Genomic DNA, 17,164 nt, shown 5'->3' on the forward strand with positions numbered 1-17,164 from the left:
CATGGTCCAAAAAAAAAAAAGTGCAGGTGCACATGCACAAATCACACCTACTTTAAGGTCAAAATGTATACCTGCTATGCAAAATGCATACAGGTCGGTGAATCTGCTGTTCTAGGAAGCCTTTCTGCCGAACCGAACCGACGTTTACCTGTGATCTGGACAGAGGTGTGGTTGCGTTCTGCGGGCACATGTTGAAGGTCATGCTTTGGGATGCGCTGAGGCTGCTGTTGTTGGGGGTCATCAGGTCAAAGAGGTCAGCGGAAGCCGGTTGGGTGGATGTGGGCACTGGGACAGCTGGAGCGGGCGCGTCACTGAACAGATCTGGAATAGCAGACGGAGCAGTGACAACAGGAGGACTGGTGGAGGAGAAGGCGTTCCAGTCACCAAACTCACCGTTACCAGTAGACAGCGAACCTGAGGAGATTAAATCAATTAGAACCATTAAATAAACAAACAAACAAACAAACAAAAAAGACATACATGTACCACCGTTCAAACATTTGGGTCAGTGAGATTTTTTCCAAAGGGAATTAATACTTTTATTCAGTAAGGATGCATTAAATTGATCAAAAGTGACAAGACTTTAACACTGTTACCAAAAAAAAAAAATCCTATTTTTTGAATAAATGCTGTTCTCTATGGAAGCCCGTTTCTGCCACTGGAAAAAAAAAAAAGATCACTGCGACTTTTTACAATATTTTTAACTGAATTGAGCATACGAATGACCATTTTACAACCTGAACTAAAAAAAAATATTAAATTTGATATCATAGTGAGGATCCCTGGGGACCTCTCTTATATGTTTATGCATATTGGTTGCACCACATGACATTTATATATTTCCAAGGTTTGACCTGAATCATCTTTTCCAACTGTTCCCGTCATTAGAAATCCAATTTGAACTCTGTATTTACGCTTACATACACGTTTATTATTGATTTGTGTTAATTCTCCTACTGACAAGGTTATTGGTTGACTGTTGTGTGGCTGTTCTTGAGGACTTCAAACCGGATCCTCACATGTACACACACACTGCTCTTAAGGAGCGAGTCTCTGTCAGGGGAGATGGGGCATGGATGATGGGAGCTGACGTGTGTCTGTGCTCATAACACTCAGCAGGTAGCAGCTCCATCTGGACCCCTCAGTCACTCATCAATATTTCACTGTGTCGTGTGTTGCTACTCCAATCATATTTCAGACAAGCCAACAGAATTGTCATCCTCCTGCCCACCAGCAAAGTGCAACTCGCTCTACATTGAACCGAGGCCCAGGGAGGGAAGAGGATGATGGGAAAAGTCAACGCAAGCATGCCCATTTCTCTCAGTAAAGTGGAATACATGTCGAATAGCTGTAATCATTTTCTAAATTGCTCAGTTAGGACAAACTCTGCAGATGCTACGTCTAAAATTATTCTCCATACCAGGGGTTTTCAACCTTTTAGGACATGCGCCCCCCCCCCAAGTTTGTCTAATTTCACTCGCGCCCCCCCCAAATCCAACCCATGTCTCTGAATTAATTGATGCTCGCGCCCCCCTTGACAGGTGCTGGCGCCCCCCACAGGTTGAAAACCCCTGCTCCATACCACAAAATGAGAAAAAAAAAAGTCGAATAAATAATCGTATCAATGGGACACAAAAATCAACTAAAGAAATCTTAACAACTACAGCACTTCTGTAGGGCCCTATGAAATCAGTTTTATTAATTTATTTTTAATTCCCCAAATTGTGTTTTTTTTTTCTGTTTAATTTTTAGTTAAATTACATTTTAGTATTCAAAAAGCATGTCTAACCAACTGTAAAAATTAAACGTATACAATTTAACCAGTTTATTACACGTTTAACAAAAATTAAATTTTTAGAGCCTAATTGAATCTATTTTTCCCAAATTTCGTTTTATTTTCCAAAATTCAGTTTTTGACATCTTAATTGATTTTTTTTTGGATTCTGTTTTATTCAACTTTAATAATAAAAGCATGTCTAATCAACCAAATTAATACAACTTTAACAATTCAATGATTTTTAAAAAAAAAAAACAATAGACTTAAATGTTTCAAAAAAAAAAATCTGTGTTGTCTGAATTTTTCTGGATTTAGAATTTAAATTTATTATCAAAAATGGTGACAATTACAATTAAAGAGTTACTCTTATTTTTATGGCAAACAAAGTGCTTCAAAACTATGGTTTATTGTTAAAATGAAAACATGGAAGGAAAAAATGTTTTATTTCTTAAAAAAGTAACAAATTAAAAAGTTAATTTAAAATTTGACCATTTTTATTATTATTACTACTTTGAGAAATACATTCTACTGTACAATAGTAATATAAAGTACCTGTGCCAAAATTTCAAATTAAACCAAACTTTTTTTTTTTAACATGTTAAGAGTTTCTTTGTGTATCTGATGATAGCTGTATCAAATCAAATGGTGAAAAGCTCATGAAGTGACTCAGAGCAGCTCTGGAGATGAAGTTTGTCCTCATATAGTGAGAAGGTAGATACTAAACCATGAGCGTCACACGTGCTTCAGTAGTGCGTAGTAGTACTGCACCATTAATTCACACAGACACACACAACATGCCGACTTTATATTTAAATATGAACACAACTTTAGCTTGAAATGAAAAATTTCAGAGTTTTTATTATAATTAGAACTTTTTTTCTCCAAAACATGTTTTTCCCTGATATGAAAAGAACTGAAGATATGCCTCCCGTAAGTTAAAAACCCTTGAATTTGCCCAATGCTGACAGGTGATATTACTGATGAAATAGTACTTATGATAATGAAAAATGCACAGTGAGACATTTACGGTTTGCAAGCTTTTGTCTGATGAACTAAAAAGTTAGTTTTGGCCCTTGTGCAGGTGTGTACTGTGCAGTTGGGTCACACATACCAGCAGCTGACGGGAGACTGACAGAGGCAGCAGGTGAGGAGAAGTCAGCAAAATCACCAATCAGATCGGAGTTTCCACCTTCAAAACATTAAGATGAGACACATATAGTCTTTAGAACGCAACTATACATAGCTTACAAAACAAGTTCAAATTCTGGGGTAAGTAAGGTTTCTAAATGTCTCTCAAAAAAGTCTCTTATGCTCACGAAAACTACATTTATTTTGAAAAAAAATTCAGTAAAAAGCAATATTGTGAAATATTACAATCTAAAAGATTCCGATTTTATTTCAGTATATTTAAAATTTAATTTATTCCAGTGATGCAAAGCTGAATTTTCAGCATCAATACTTCAGTGTCACATGACCCTTCAGAAATCGTTCAAATATGCTGATTTAATCACATGCAAAATAAAAGTTTGTTTACAAAATATATGTGTACTGTGCATATTTATTATGTATATATAAATACACATACATACAACAGCATAGGACAAACTGATCTGGATGTGTGATTAAAATTCAGATGCACAGGCAAACACACGTGTCCATCCACAAACACACAATTAGGTTGTCAGAACCTGGCTGCAACAGCTCTTGACCTCCTGACTGATGCTAGCAGACACAGCACAGCTGTTGGGCTGCTGACAGGATACGGAGGGACAGCAGCATCTGTGCACCCATCTCCTATTCGTTCTTTCTCTCTCTCACACAACTAACTCTCATCTGGGGCACTTAGATGTCTCTAAAGAACTTCCATGAGTATGGCTTTAAAAGCTACATCAACTTTCAGGAAAAGTTTCTGTCTGAGTCCCTGCACGGAGGAAATTGGGCTCAAAAGTGAACAATAACCAAGCAGCAAACGCTACGGTGTCCATACAGGAGGTGTGGGGGTTCGAACTGGTTCGTGAGTGGTGTTCAAACCCTACCTTAAGTATAAGCAATAGTAACAGTGATGCTTAGCAAAAAAGTACTCATTAAAATGTGGAAAATGCAGCTGATTGATTACCTGAAGACACCGGTTGACCAGAGCCAGAGTCCACCATCAACAGATCTGCAAGCCCTGTGCTGGATGACTGACTCACTGAAGTCTGAAAAGAGAATGAAGAATGTCACATTTCACTTCTACCACATGAAGGCAGCACAGGCTTCCTTTTGCAACCCTAATGACTTCATAGAGGGATGTTTTTGTTTAGAATTTGCAGGCTCTTTTTAATTGCAGTGGTCTTAGACTTTGCTTTAACACATTTAGCAGGTTCTATGTAAAAATGTATGTGAATTGCTTCATTTATATCTTATGCATGTACGTATATGTATTATTATTATACAATAATTTAAAATGATGGGAAAGGATACATGCTTAAAATTATTACAATACATTTTTTCACAATATTTAAATTTTGTTGTTGTTTATTGTTTGTTAATATTATTTATGTTGTTTTTGACAAATATTTTGAAGCTATAATTAGTGGAACTTTATAAATTCTGTGTAAACCTCTTTTTTGTTTTCTATGTAAAAAATTGAAACTGCTTGATTTATAGATTTTATTATTATTATTACTATTATCATCATCATTATTATGATAAATACAAATTAATATTTATAAAGTATATAACTAAACTACAATACCAATATATTAGAAATGATTTGAATGATGGGAAATGATTCATGCTTAAAATTATTACATTTTAAGAATAAAAATATTACTGAAATTAAATTAATGCTGTTCCATATTTAAACATTTTATGTTAAATATGTTGAAGCTATAATTAGATAGTGGAACTGACAATACTGCAGTTATTGGTCAATTACAATCTCCAAATGGGCAAATATTAACCTGGCTATTTTAGCACCGCAGCCATCCATTTGATGATGCACCATTTCCAGTAGGATGAATTTGGATGAAGGCAGTATTTTACCTTGTTGTTGTCAGCATCTGGACTGCTTTTGCTGCCAGTGTAATGAGCGGCTGCGCCCAGGTCGACCGTTTTGGACGGGACTCCGCCGCGTTTGCGTGTAGAGGTGGTGGTAGTGGTGGTGGAGGTGATGGCATCTGTGGTCTGTGTGATCTGGACGCTCTTGGTTGTTACGGTCTCCTCGTCATCCTTAAACTCCGACTTTGCAGGACGACCGTTCTGTGAAACTCTGTCCTCCTCATTGTCACTGCAGGAAGAGGCAACAAAAGTCAACAAATAATATAGTAGCTACTAGCTAGCTACTGAAAGTTTATACTGCAGTGCAGAACTGTGCTAGTTCATATACCTACAGGTCGTTTAATTTATTAAAGTAGATTTCAAAGCACTAAAGTCAGCATGAAATCAAAATTCATTTTTAAATGTATGTTTTTTGATCTTATTGTCCACCTTGTAATTCTTAATCAAAATGTCATAACTTGATCTTCTGGTGAAATAAAAAATCTCCATTCAATCAATCAAATAGACTGAACCAAGCCTGCGTTCTACATTTTTTCCTTTTCGATCTGCCGCTACTTCAGTTTCATAGCTTTTCATTCTATGGCAACTGAAAACTTGTGTACCTGATATGATCCGGCGAGTCATCCCTCTCCTTCTTGCGGAATTTGTTGATGGTGTCATCAATGGTGTTTCCAATTTTGTCACTTATCTCCCCGAGTTTTTCACTGAATGGGAAGCTGCTCTTGTTTTTGTCCCACTCCTCGTCCCATTTGCCTTTAGATTCAGGGTCAAACTGTTCTCCCGCTGAGAATGTGGATACAGAACTAGTTAGGTGCTGAATTTGTTTCAGATATTTAAAGCATCAGATTGAAATTAACGAAAGGCCCGTTTACACCGGAGAAGATAATTATAACGATAACTATAAAGTTTTATTAATTGTTCTAATTCTATGAGAATAGCAACTATAATAAAAACGGCACTTTCAAAACAATTTTTGAAGCTGATGAATGATAAAACACTGACAGTCAATTAAAATCCATTCTGCTTCATAACGCTTGAGCATTTAAAGCAGTAGACGACATAACGTGTAGGTGTGGGAGTCATCTTTATAGTTATCGTTCTTGGTGTGAATGGGTCATTGTAAGTTAGATATTTATTGCCTAAAGAGTAAATACATTAACTGAAATTAATGTTAAAGACACTGCTTAAAGACATTAATAAAACATTAACTGCAGCACATGAAGAGATTATAGAATAGTATATTTAAGATTTTTTTTAATTACCTCAAATGTGATAAAACTGAATTTAAGAAATTGTTTGCCTGCTTGATGAACTTGCACACAAACTTCAAACTTTGAAAAGCATGGAAAATACACCTGACTAAAAACTTAAAGTATAACTTAAAATCTACCCCCTCTGACCCTGCAGTATTTTTATCTTTCTCCATCAAAACAAATCCATCATTGGTATGCCATCATAAATTGGCAAATTGAAAGTGTAGTACAGCTAATAAAGGGAGAAATCTGAGCAGCAAATCAAAGCAGAAACCAAGCACAATCTTTTGATTTTGCACACAAGTAACATCCCTAATGACATGACAAGGGACATGGCATCTTGACTTGATTAGACAGCTCTAAGAGAAAACATGTAATACAAAAAGCAGAGATCTGATTATTTCTTCTAACCTGATCATAAACATCATCAAATGATGCAGTGAGAAAAGTTGAAAAAGTGATAGCCCTGAAATCAAAGCAGCTCTAATCAAAAGATCAGTCGTGGGAAAAGGGAATCCAGGGGGAATTTTCCTCACTACGCAAAAAAACTTCAGAGGGCCTAAAACAAATCCCTGTGGGATGCCTACAGTATACAGAGAAAGCAGCTCACTTTTGGGGTCAATCACAGTTTCAAGAGATTAAAACAATGCCTCAAAATGACTTGTGACCACAGGGAATTTCTTGGTTTATTTGATTACCAATTAACCCACTGGAACAATCACCACATCACAATGCAATTAGGAAATAATAATAAAAAAAGCACCTGACAGAAAGGACTACTATGTAAAAAGCATCAGCAATCTCTCTCTCTCTTTACTGGTTAACATCCAATTTCTACATAACATGCTTTACTGTATCAGAAGTGTTTGCTTGGGAAATATTAGTATACTGATATTAATTTAGAGCAGATTACTTTGTACAGTGTGTATACTGGTATAAGAATTTGTCAGACTGTTAAGTCATGAATGATGCAGGCAGAACCAGTTTGGCAAACATATCTTTTCGGCCACATTCCAGGAATGCCACAAATAACATTTCTCACTGTTTTTTTTTTAGGTTTGCAGAAGTTTGGTGCACAATAATCTGTTTGTCCAACCAACAGCAGACAGCAAAATGTCTGTGAAACCTATTTGGAAAATGTCTGATAAACAGTCGCAGTTCCATTTAGTGGCACTAGTGGTTGTAGAAATCATCCACTTTCAAATTTAGAAACACTCAAATTTGCTACATTTGATCACTTACAGTTACTTTGTTTGAAGCCTCCCATGCTGTCAGAAGATACTCCAATGTACTTGTCTTTATTCTTCTTGGCTTTCTTCCTCTCTTCACGTAACCGGTCATCATCCTGAACAAACTCTACCATTTCTTTCACCTTCTGCCGTACGTTAATGCCCTGGTCCTTCCCATTTTCATCTAGCAAAATAGAAAACAGCATGTCAAGTCATAAGGAACTGTTTGGCCCATTTAATCTGGTTTCTATGAACCTCCATTGGATACAGAAAGAAAAAAAAATCATCAAATGTTGGAATGTGACCCCACACAAAAAGTTCAGTACTTGTATCAGATAAGATGGTGCTGTAGTCAACTTTTGTCTGTTGGTAATGCCAGAACTTTGCTATTGAGATTTACTACATGGATGTCCTACAAAAGTCTTGGCAGGCTGCAAAATGATTTTTTCCTAATTAAATATTTATTGAACACAAATTCAGAAACACACTGGTGTGTGAAGGCAAATCTTTTGGGTTCAATACCGAAATGAAACCAAAGCTACTATTGTGCTACAGCTAATGTTCATGAAATGTTTCAGTAAGTAGATGACTGAAAATGTGTGTAAAATGATGAAAAATTCAACAATCGCTTTTGAAACCCCACAGAATCTTTGAAACATATATAGAACAAGGCACAGAGCTTTAAATAACTACAAAAAGGAAACAGACACTAATACCTCTAGCGCTGACTATGAAGTTCTGTCATTTATTTCCTGCTCTATTCTTCACTTATCACACAAAAGTAGCTTAAAGATATAGTGCCTTCAGAAAGAACTTACCAATTTTATTTTAAACACTTTGTTACATCTCCAAATTTTAACAAACAAAATTTCTTGTTTTTTCCATAATAAAATATTAACATTCTTTTGTACAAATAAACTTTCTAGGTCTTACTGTCAGAGAGTAACTGTATGCTTGGCACCTGGGAAAATCTTACTTGGGTATATTTGAGTTTTGATAAACAAATCAATGTTTTTAGGCCAAAAAGCTTGAATTTAATTTCTTCACATCACACTCTGCAATAGTATCAAAATACTTGTTTGCTTATATTTGCCCTTTTGCACACAGCTTGAACAAAGATTTTTTTAAAGTAATTCCTTTTTTAACCTTTTCATCCATGTAAACTTACCTACAAAATGATAATTTTCCAAAGAGCGCAGGTCGTAGATATGCTCTCTGGCGCTGGTGACCACCCGCTCTGACCCGTTTCTGATGAGGTACGCTAATAGTAATAAGGCCTGCACACATGGAAGAGGCATTATTAAGGATATTTCCAAAACAAACTTTATATTTAAAATTTTGAAGCAGATTTCGAACCACACATTACTTCGTGTGAAGAAATGAATGAAAATTAGCACTAAACATTGTGTATGTAGCGTACACTTCATTTCAGCAATTGTGTCTCATTTGAAGGTGAAAATATGATGCAATATGAGCAGTGCACTGTACCTTGTAAACTCTTCTCCAATTCTTCTTGTTGTCTTTCAGCATTCTAATCCAAAGCATGTTCATAACTTCAGGGAACTGCTCGTACATAAATGTGGATCTGCAGTAAGTTAGATTAGTCACATTATGTACAATGACTTTTTACTAAATGGATAAAGTTTTTAAACCTTGTATTATGTTAATTTATAAGGTATAACGCTTTAGGAATATATTAACAATCAGAACACAAAAACTACTTCCAGTAGGAATATAAGGTTTTGTAAATGAGGCTACAACTATCTGATATAAACAGTTCTCTCGTTCAAATAAAGATAAATAAATAAATCTCTCTTCCAATGGATAATAAAATGCAGTGATTCTGAAATGGCCTAGTTGATATGCAATTGCTTTTTTTTGGTTTATTAAAAGTTGTATATGTCATTTTTCAACCTGTCAAAAACAGGAACTAATACCACTTACAAACTAAACGGCTTTAAAGATATTTGTATATTTTCTCACAATTTTAAGTCTATTTTATGATATTATTTGTCATTTTTGTGTTTCTTTTGAAAAATGTGTTCATAGTAGTAACACAGGGTTTCTATCAGGGTTTAGCATAGTAAAATACTGCCTAACCCTGATTTTTTACAGTAATGTAACACCAGACACTAAATTCATGTAAAAAAACAAAAACTAAATAAATAAAAGACATGATGATGTAATGACTAAACTTTCAGATGATCTCAAGTCTAAGGCATGATGCAAAGCAACTGAAATCATCAGCTATCAATGATGAGATAATTCTGAAATAATTGCCCTACACAAATGTTCTGCGGTAGTTGAGAGTAGAGTCAGTGAATGCCTGAAGACTGAAAGGGAACACGTAGTCCTCTTACCACTCAGCAGGCTAAGCACTTACTTGGCAATCTCACCCATGAGCTGGCCCGATGGGCCCCAGGGGTCATCATTGGTGGCTTCTCGAACCTTGGACTCTATCTCTGAGTAGTTCATCACAACATTGGTGCTGGGGAACAGTGAAAAACAAAGAACCACAAATAAACACCAGGCAACCACACACAGACACAAAAGTCAATTTATTGTTACACATGGAGGTGTTGAAATAAAAAAAACTCTCTGAAGCCGGTCAGCTTTGATCGACTGGTGTGCACTTTGGACTGATAGAAGAAAACATGCTGCCAAAGGTTTAAATGTGTTCAGATAAAAAAAACTGTACAGACAGCTCTGTTTAGTGTTAAATCTACCAAGCATTCATGTGACTACATCAATTTGTTGAGATTGTCATAGTTTAGCCTGTCATTCTATGGAAAAAAATTAGTAGGATTTCAATTCTGAATGGAGAAATTATGAAGGCAAAATATATTCTCAACAAATGAAATATATGATACACATATTATATCAAATATTTGATCAAATCTGCCTGGCAGAGTCTTAACAACAGATACTAAGCTAGCCACACTTGTGTGACCCAACAGAGAGGGTCCCATTAATAATTTTGTTATCAGCCCTAAAGATTCAAGAGATGGCCCAACTTGTAGACCAATCTTTACAGTTTTTAACTTGCTACAAGAAAGGTAGATGACAGAAAATGGGAGGAAATTGGGAGTGGGCCACATCATTAAGAGTTAATGCTCATGTCAAACTCGATTGTTTTCTACAAAACTTCAGAAGTCAGGAAGAAGGATATAACAATTTGGAATGAAAATAAAAGTGAAGTCCTGGCGCTCATAAATTCAAATTAATAGTCTATGTCAATTGAAGAAAGTATGTAATTAAAAAAGAAACACATGTATAGCTAGTTTTAACTCAAGTCAACCATGGGTCAAAGGCCAAACTGACAATTCACTTCAGAGCACAAGTTATAGGTCAGTATAACAAAAACATACCAATTACTGTTTAACAGGGTTGGAAGATGGTTAATACAAAAACATTTCATAACTATGGAGATAATTAACAGATTGGCCTCGCTACTATTTCCATTCAACAAAAGGCCTGTCCAATTTGGCCAAACATATTACCACAATATATATTTATTTATTTTATTTATTTAGTCATTTAGCAGACGCTTTTATCCAAAGCGACTTACAAATGAGGACATAAGGAGCAATCAAAACCAACAAAAGAGCAACAACGTGCAAGTGCTATTACAAGTCTTGGTCAGCCTAACGAAGTACAGATAATTAATACTATTATTATTTTTTTTTTATATAAAAAGACATATAGATAAAATAAAATTAGAATAGAGAGTGCTAGAGTTAGAGGGTCAAGTAAAGATGCAACAGATGCGTTTTTAACCGTTTCTTGAAGATGGGTAAGGATTCGGCTACTCGGATTGAGTTGGGCAGGTCATTCCACCAGATGGGAACAGTTAATGAAAAAGTCCGTGAAAGTGTTTTTGTGTGTCTTTGGGATGGTACAATAATGCATTGTTCACTTGAAGAACGCAAGCTTCTAGAGGGCATATAAGTCTGAAGTAATGAATTTAGGTAAAGGGGTGCAGAGCCAGTGGTGGTTCTGTAGGCAAACATTAATGCCTTGAATTTAATGCGAGCAGCTATTGGTAGCCAGTGCAAATTGATGAACAGAGGCGTGACGTGCGTTCTTTTCGGCTCATTAAAGCTTAATATTGCACCGGCATTTTTGTAGAGGTTTAATAGAATTGGCTGGAAGACCTGCCAAGACAGCATTGCAATAGTCAAGTCTGGACAGAACAAGAGCCTGAACAAGGAGTTGTGTTGCATGTTCCGAGAGAAAGGGCCTGATCTTCTTAATATTGTATAATGCAAATCTGCAGAACCGGGCAGTTTTAGCAATGTGGTCTGAGAAATTCAGCTTATCATCAATCACAACTCCAAGGTTTCTGGCTGTTTTTGAAGGAGTTATGGTAGATGAGCCTAACTGGAAGGTGAGATTGTGATGAAGCGATGGGTTAGCTGAAACTACAAGCACTTCTGTCTTAGCTAGGTTGAGCTGAAGGTGATGGTCCATCATCCAGCAAGAAATGTCTGTTAGACACGCTGAGATGCGAGCAGCTATCGTCGGATCATCAGGATGGAATGAGAGGTAGAGTTGAGTGTCATCAGCATAGCAGTGATATAAAAAGCCATGTTTCTGAATGACAGAACCTAGTGATGCCATGTAGACAGAAAAGAGAATTGGTCCAAGAACTGATCCCTGAGGCACCCCAGTAGCTAGATGTTGTGACTTGGATACCTCACCTCTCCAAGTTACTTTGAAGGACCTATCAGAGAGGTAAGACTCAAACCACTGGAGTGCAGTTCCTGAGATGCCCGTTCTCAATAGGGTTGACAAGAGGATCTGATGGCTGACTGTATCAAAAGCAGAAGACAGATCCAGCAAGATAAGTAATGAAGATTTGGAAGCCGCTCGTGCAAGTCTTAGGGCTTCAACAACAGAAAGCAAGGCAGTTTCGGTCGAATGTCCACTTCTGAAGCCAGATTGGTTACTGTCCAGGAGGTTGTTCTGTGTGAGAAAGACAGAGACTTGATTGAACACAACTCGTTCAAGTGTTTTTGCAATGAAAGGAAGAAGGGAACCCGGTCTATAGTTCCCTAAAAGAGTTGGGTTAAGAGTGTTTTTTTTAAGAAGTGGAGTTATACGAGCCTGTTTAAATGCTGAGGGAAAAATTCCAGTGTGAAGGGATGTATTAACGATGTGAGTGAGTGCAGGTACAACTGCAGGAGAAATGGCTTGAAGGAGATGAGATGGAATAGGATCAAGCGGACAGGTAGTAGGATGACTGGAAAGGATGAGTTTAGAGACCTGTGCCTCAGAGAGTGGAGAGAAGGATGTGAACGAGTGTATGTTTGCTGGTAAGATATGTTTGATAGATTGTGGTGTGGAAAATTGTGCAGTGAGGTTTGTAATTTTATTAATGAAGAATGTGGCAAAGTCGTCAGCTGTTAGAGATGATGGAGGAGGAGGACAAAGGAGGGAGGAAAATGTTTTAAAGAGCATGCGAGAGTTAGGCGAATTGTTAATTTTGTCATGATAGTATGTCCTTTTAGCAGTGGAAACATTAGCAGAGAAGTCAGAGAGGAGTGATCGATATAAATTAAGGTCAGAAGGATTTTGTGATTTGCGCAATACCCTTTCCGCAGCCCTGAGTTTAGAACAATGTTTTTGGAGAACATCAGATAGCCAAGGGATGTCATGTGGATGGGAATATGCATGGAAATGATATGCAGATGAGGTTATGCATAGTAAAACTAGGCGTTGTATCCATATATGGTGATTTCGGGGAGGAGTCGGAGTGGAGATGCAGGTACACACAATCTTCCCCTTACTGGGATTTATAAAGGGATTTTTGCACAGGTTCCGGTGTACGCATGGTTTGGAAATCTGAAAAGTTTTTGTGCGTATGCAAAATCGAGCTTTTGTGCCTACGTACACTTTTAGGATGAAATCTACGGAGAGTTTTATAAATGAGGCCCCTGGTGACTGTGGAGGCCATTTGAGTAAAGTGAACTCATTGTCAAGTTCAAGAAACCAGTCTGAGATGATTTGAGCTGTGTGACATGGTGCATTATCCTGCTGGAAGTAGCCATCAGAAGATGGGTACACTGTAGTCATAAAGGGATAGACATGGTCAGCAACAATACTCAGGTAGGCTGTGGCGTTTAAACGATGCTCGATTGGTACTAAGGGGCCCAAAGTGTGCCAAGAAAATATCCCCCACACCATTACACTACCACCACTAGCCTGAACCGTTGAGACAAGGCAGGATGGATCCATGCTTTCATGTTCTTTACGCCAAATTCTGACCCTACCATCTGAATGCCAAGACTCATCAGACCAGGCAATGTTTTTCCAATCTTCTATTGTCCAATTTTGGTGAGCCTGTGCGAATTGTAGCCTCCGTTTCCTGTTCTTAGCTGACAAGAGCGGCACCCGGTGTGGTCTTCTGCTGCTGTAGCCCATCAGCTTCAGGGTTCGAACGTGTTGTGCGTTCAGAGATGGTAATCTGCATACCTTGGTCGTAACGAGTGGTTATTTGAGTTACTGTTGTCTTTCTATCATCTCTAACCAGTCTCCCCATTCTCTTCGGACCTCTGACATCAACAATGCATTTTCGTCCACACAACTGCCGCTCACTGGATATTTTCTCTTTTTCAGACCATTCTCTGTAAACCCTAGAGATGGTTGTGCGTGAAAATCCCAGTAGATCAGCAGTTTTTAAAATACTCAGACCAGTCCGTCTGGCACCAACAACCATTGCACGTTCAAAGTCCCTTAAATCCCCTTTCTTCCCCATTCTGATGCTCGGCTTGAACTTCAGCAATTCGTCTTCACCACATCTAGATGCCTAAATGCATCGAGTTGCTGCCATGTGATTGGCTGATTAGCAATTTGTGTTACCAAGCAATTGAACAGGTGTACCTAATAAAGTGGCTGGTGAGTGTATATCACAATATTCATTTAACATTAATGGGAAAGGAACTGCTTTCCACATATTTGTAAAATTTTGAATGTAAACAACTCGTTTGATCACAATTAAATTCCACAGAGTAGCTTTGAGAAGTACATGTTACTTTTTGATTTTTTTTCTACTACAATTTCTTTAGATTAAACCACACTTTTATTTTGGAGATTTGTCGAAGATCTCGGAGTTTGGGTGTATATTTGATGTGAGTCTCAGAACAGCTCTGGAAATATGGACTGTCTTCATATCTTTGAGACGGCACGTGTGCTTCATTTTATGTAGTAGACAAAACTGCGCCACTCATAGACCTTAATCAGGTTTGATGCCATATTGAATTTAATTATTTTGAAAACAAGGTTGTGAGGGATAACACTGTGTCCTACGACGCCGCGACACATGATAAAAGGTAGCTTTTTTAATTTAAACGGAGTTTGTGTCCTAACCAGCCACAACGGCGACACGCAATATTTCTATTTTTAAACGGTTTCTATTTCTGTGACGTCGCAGCTAGAGCAACAACATACAAACTACGACAGTGATAATCTCAGGTACTGCTTATGTGCTTTATTCAATGTTAAGTGTCTAATGTGAGTTTGAATATCATGACATTTATAGCTATACTGAAAGCAACAACAGATAGTTTACCTCAGATCTTGAAAATTAATAAGCAAACATGTACATTAAAACTACAAACTCAGTGCAAACCAACAAGTGTATTCCATAAAGATGGTATCAGTCACTCATTATGTACATTTAATAATGTTAAAAGGTTTAATATTTGTGAATTGATTTGAAACTACATGTTTGATGGGAATGAGGTTTGATTTTTTTTCCATCAAAAATTCAATTTTGCGCAAACTGGAGTAAGGTCTTTTCACTCAGAGACTTACTTGCAGCATGCACTGACTGTCTATTGTCATGTTTATTTCTGCTGTGTGACAGGCTGTTAGATTAATCCATATCGAGTAAATATGTCCAGCACTTATCACTATTAATAATATATTTTATTGCAATCTTGTTTATTGCCCAGCCCGACAGCTTGAAAAAAAAAAAAGAGACATAAAAGTGGTCCATGCAACTAATATGCTATATTCCAAATCTTCGGAAGCAAAAATCCTTCTCTTCACCATAGATCTCAAATGTCAATCTTCTGAAGATGTGTCAGACAAGGTTCGACAGCTCTAGCATCAAACATCTTGCATTCGAATCATGACTCACAAAATGGCTTTAGAAGAATGCAGTCGCATACATATTTTTTTTGTCCATCTTGGAGTTTGACAGCAGTGTAGACATTCTGTCTAAATATCTGCTTCTGTGCTCCACAATAAAAAGAAACCATGAGTTGGGAATCTCATGAGGACTTTTTTGGGTGACATAGATCAAAATAGTTTTCAGAGCATCTTGTAAGATCAACATTCAACACAACTTTATAGACAAACCTAATAATGTGTGACCCTGGACCACAAAACCAGTCATAAGTGTCATTTTTTCAAAATTGAGATTTATACATCACATGAAAGCTGAATAAATAAGCTTTCCATTAATGTATGGTTTGTTAGGATCGGACAATATTTGGCCGAGATACAACTATTTGGAAATCTGAAATCTGAGGGTGCAAAAAAATAAAAAATCTAAATATTGAGAAAATCGCCTTAAAGTTGTCCAAATGAAGTTCTTAGCAATGCATATTACTAATCATAAATTAAGTTTTGATATATTTACAGTAGAAAATTTACTAAATATCTTCATGGAACATGATCTTTACTTGTCCTAATGATTTTTGGCATAAAAGAAAAATCAATAATCTTGGCCCATACAATGTTTTTTTGGCTATTGCTACAAATATACCCCAGCCACTTAAGACTGGTTTTGTGGTCCAGGGTCACATCTATGTAAAGCCTATAGTCAGCTAATATATGAGTATTAGCTCTACTATTAAGGCCCACCAAAGCAATATCAAAAAGAACTACCATGTCGCCTACATCTGAGCCAAAACGTTGCACTTGGACACAACGCAAAAACATCAGCTAACTAGCAATTATATTCTAGGCTCTGCATGAGAGGAAATAACTCTCCATACAATTATCGTACAAAAAGTATTCTCGTAACTTCATAACGTTACGGTTGAACCACTGATAGCAGATGGATTATTCTAACTGTTTTTTTATACTTTTCTGTGCCTTGACAGTGGTAATTGTTTGGCAGTCAATGGGACAGTCACAAGCCTCCCGGTTTTCATCTTAAATTGTGTTCCAAAGACGAGCAAAGCTTTTACGGGTTTGGAAGGACATGAGGGTAAGTGATTAATGACAAAATGTTCATTTTGGGGTGGAGTAACCCTTTAAGAGTCTTATACAACCTAATAAAGGCAAACTTTTAAATTCAAATCATCAATCTGGCACAGAAAGTTGTACATTTACTGGCTTGACCACAAACTTGCACAATATCACGGAGCTGAGTCTATTGTTTTGGCTGTTTCAGTGACAAGCAAAAGTTCACGATAGTGGGATTGGCAATCTGTGTGATTCAAGCACGTAGAAAGAGTGCTGCAAAGTTGGCCTAAGATTACAAGGAAAATCTCAGGCAACTGAATAATGAATGTCGGTTTATGCAAGCAAGCGGCCTGTAGAGCAGTCACACACACATAATAAATACATTTCAGACACACGTACGGTGCTGTGTACTGTGCTGCACATATTCCACTGGAATATTCAATATGCAGGAAAGACAAAAGCAGAAGAGGCAGGCTTTCTTTTGCACAAAGAGAAGGGGGCACAGACAGGCGTATAGGGGCGTCTTGCCATCCTTTGCATCCACAGCCTCTTTGTTCTACGGGCCTGCCGAGATTTACTCTCCACTTCTTTTATTCTCTCCTTCGCTGTTCTTCGCTAGAATGAATGGGTGTACTTACACATTCACCGTGGAGCTATGGCCTGCG

The 17,164-nt window shown here is 37.2% G+C and overlaps 1 protein-coding gene across 4 annotated transcripts in view; it reads right to left on the minus strand.

The window, feature by feature from the left end:
- Positions 1-17,164, minus strand: part of LOC306855793 (clathrin interactor 1-like) — a 32,648-nt gene that overhangs the window by 3,331 nt on the left and 12,153 nt on the right. Inside the window, exons 2-10 of one of the 4 annotated variants that reach the window (XM_079394669.1) lie at positions 9,685-9,789; positions 8,790-8,886; positions 8,470-8,578; positions 7,315-7,485; positions 5,422-5,602; positions 4,805-5,048; positions 3,894-3,975; positions 2,889-2,966; positions 149-414 (exon numbers count right to left, since the gene is read on the minus strand). In XM_079394669.1, the coding sequence (XP_079250795.1) occupies positions 149-414; positions 2,889-2,966; positions 3,894-3,975; positions 4,805-5,048; positions 5,422-5,602; positions 7,315-7,485; positions 8,470-8,578; positions 8,790-8,886; positions 9,685-9,789 (1,333 nt within the window). The remainder of the gene's footprint in view (positions 1-148; positions 415-2,888; positions 2,967-3,893; positions 3,976-4,804; positions 5,049-5,421; positions 5,603-7,314; positions 7,486-8,469; positions 8,579-8,789; positions 8,887-9,684; positions 9,790-17,164) is intronic. The other 3 variants (XM_079394670.1, XM_079394671.1, XM_079394672.1) reach the window with 3 other exon arrangements.

Source organism: Barbus barbus (genome assembly GCF_936440315.1).
Source record: "Barbus barbus genome assembly, chromosome: 36".
NCBI classification, from domain to species: Eukaryota; Metazoa; Chordata; class Actinopteri; order Cypriniformes; family Cyprinidae; genus Barbus; species Barbus barbus.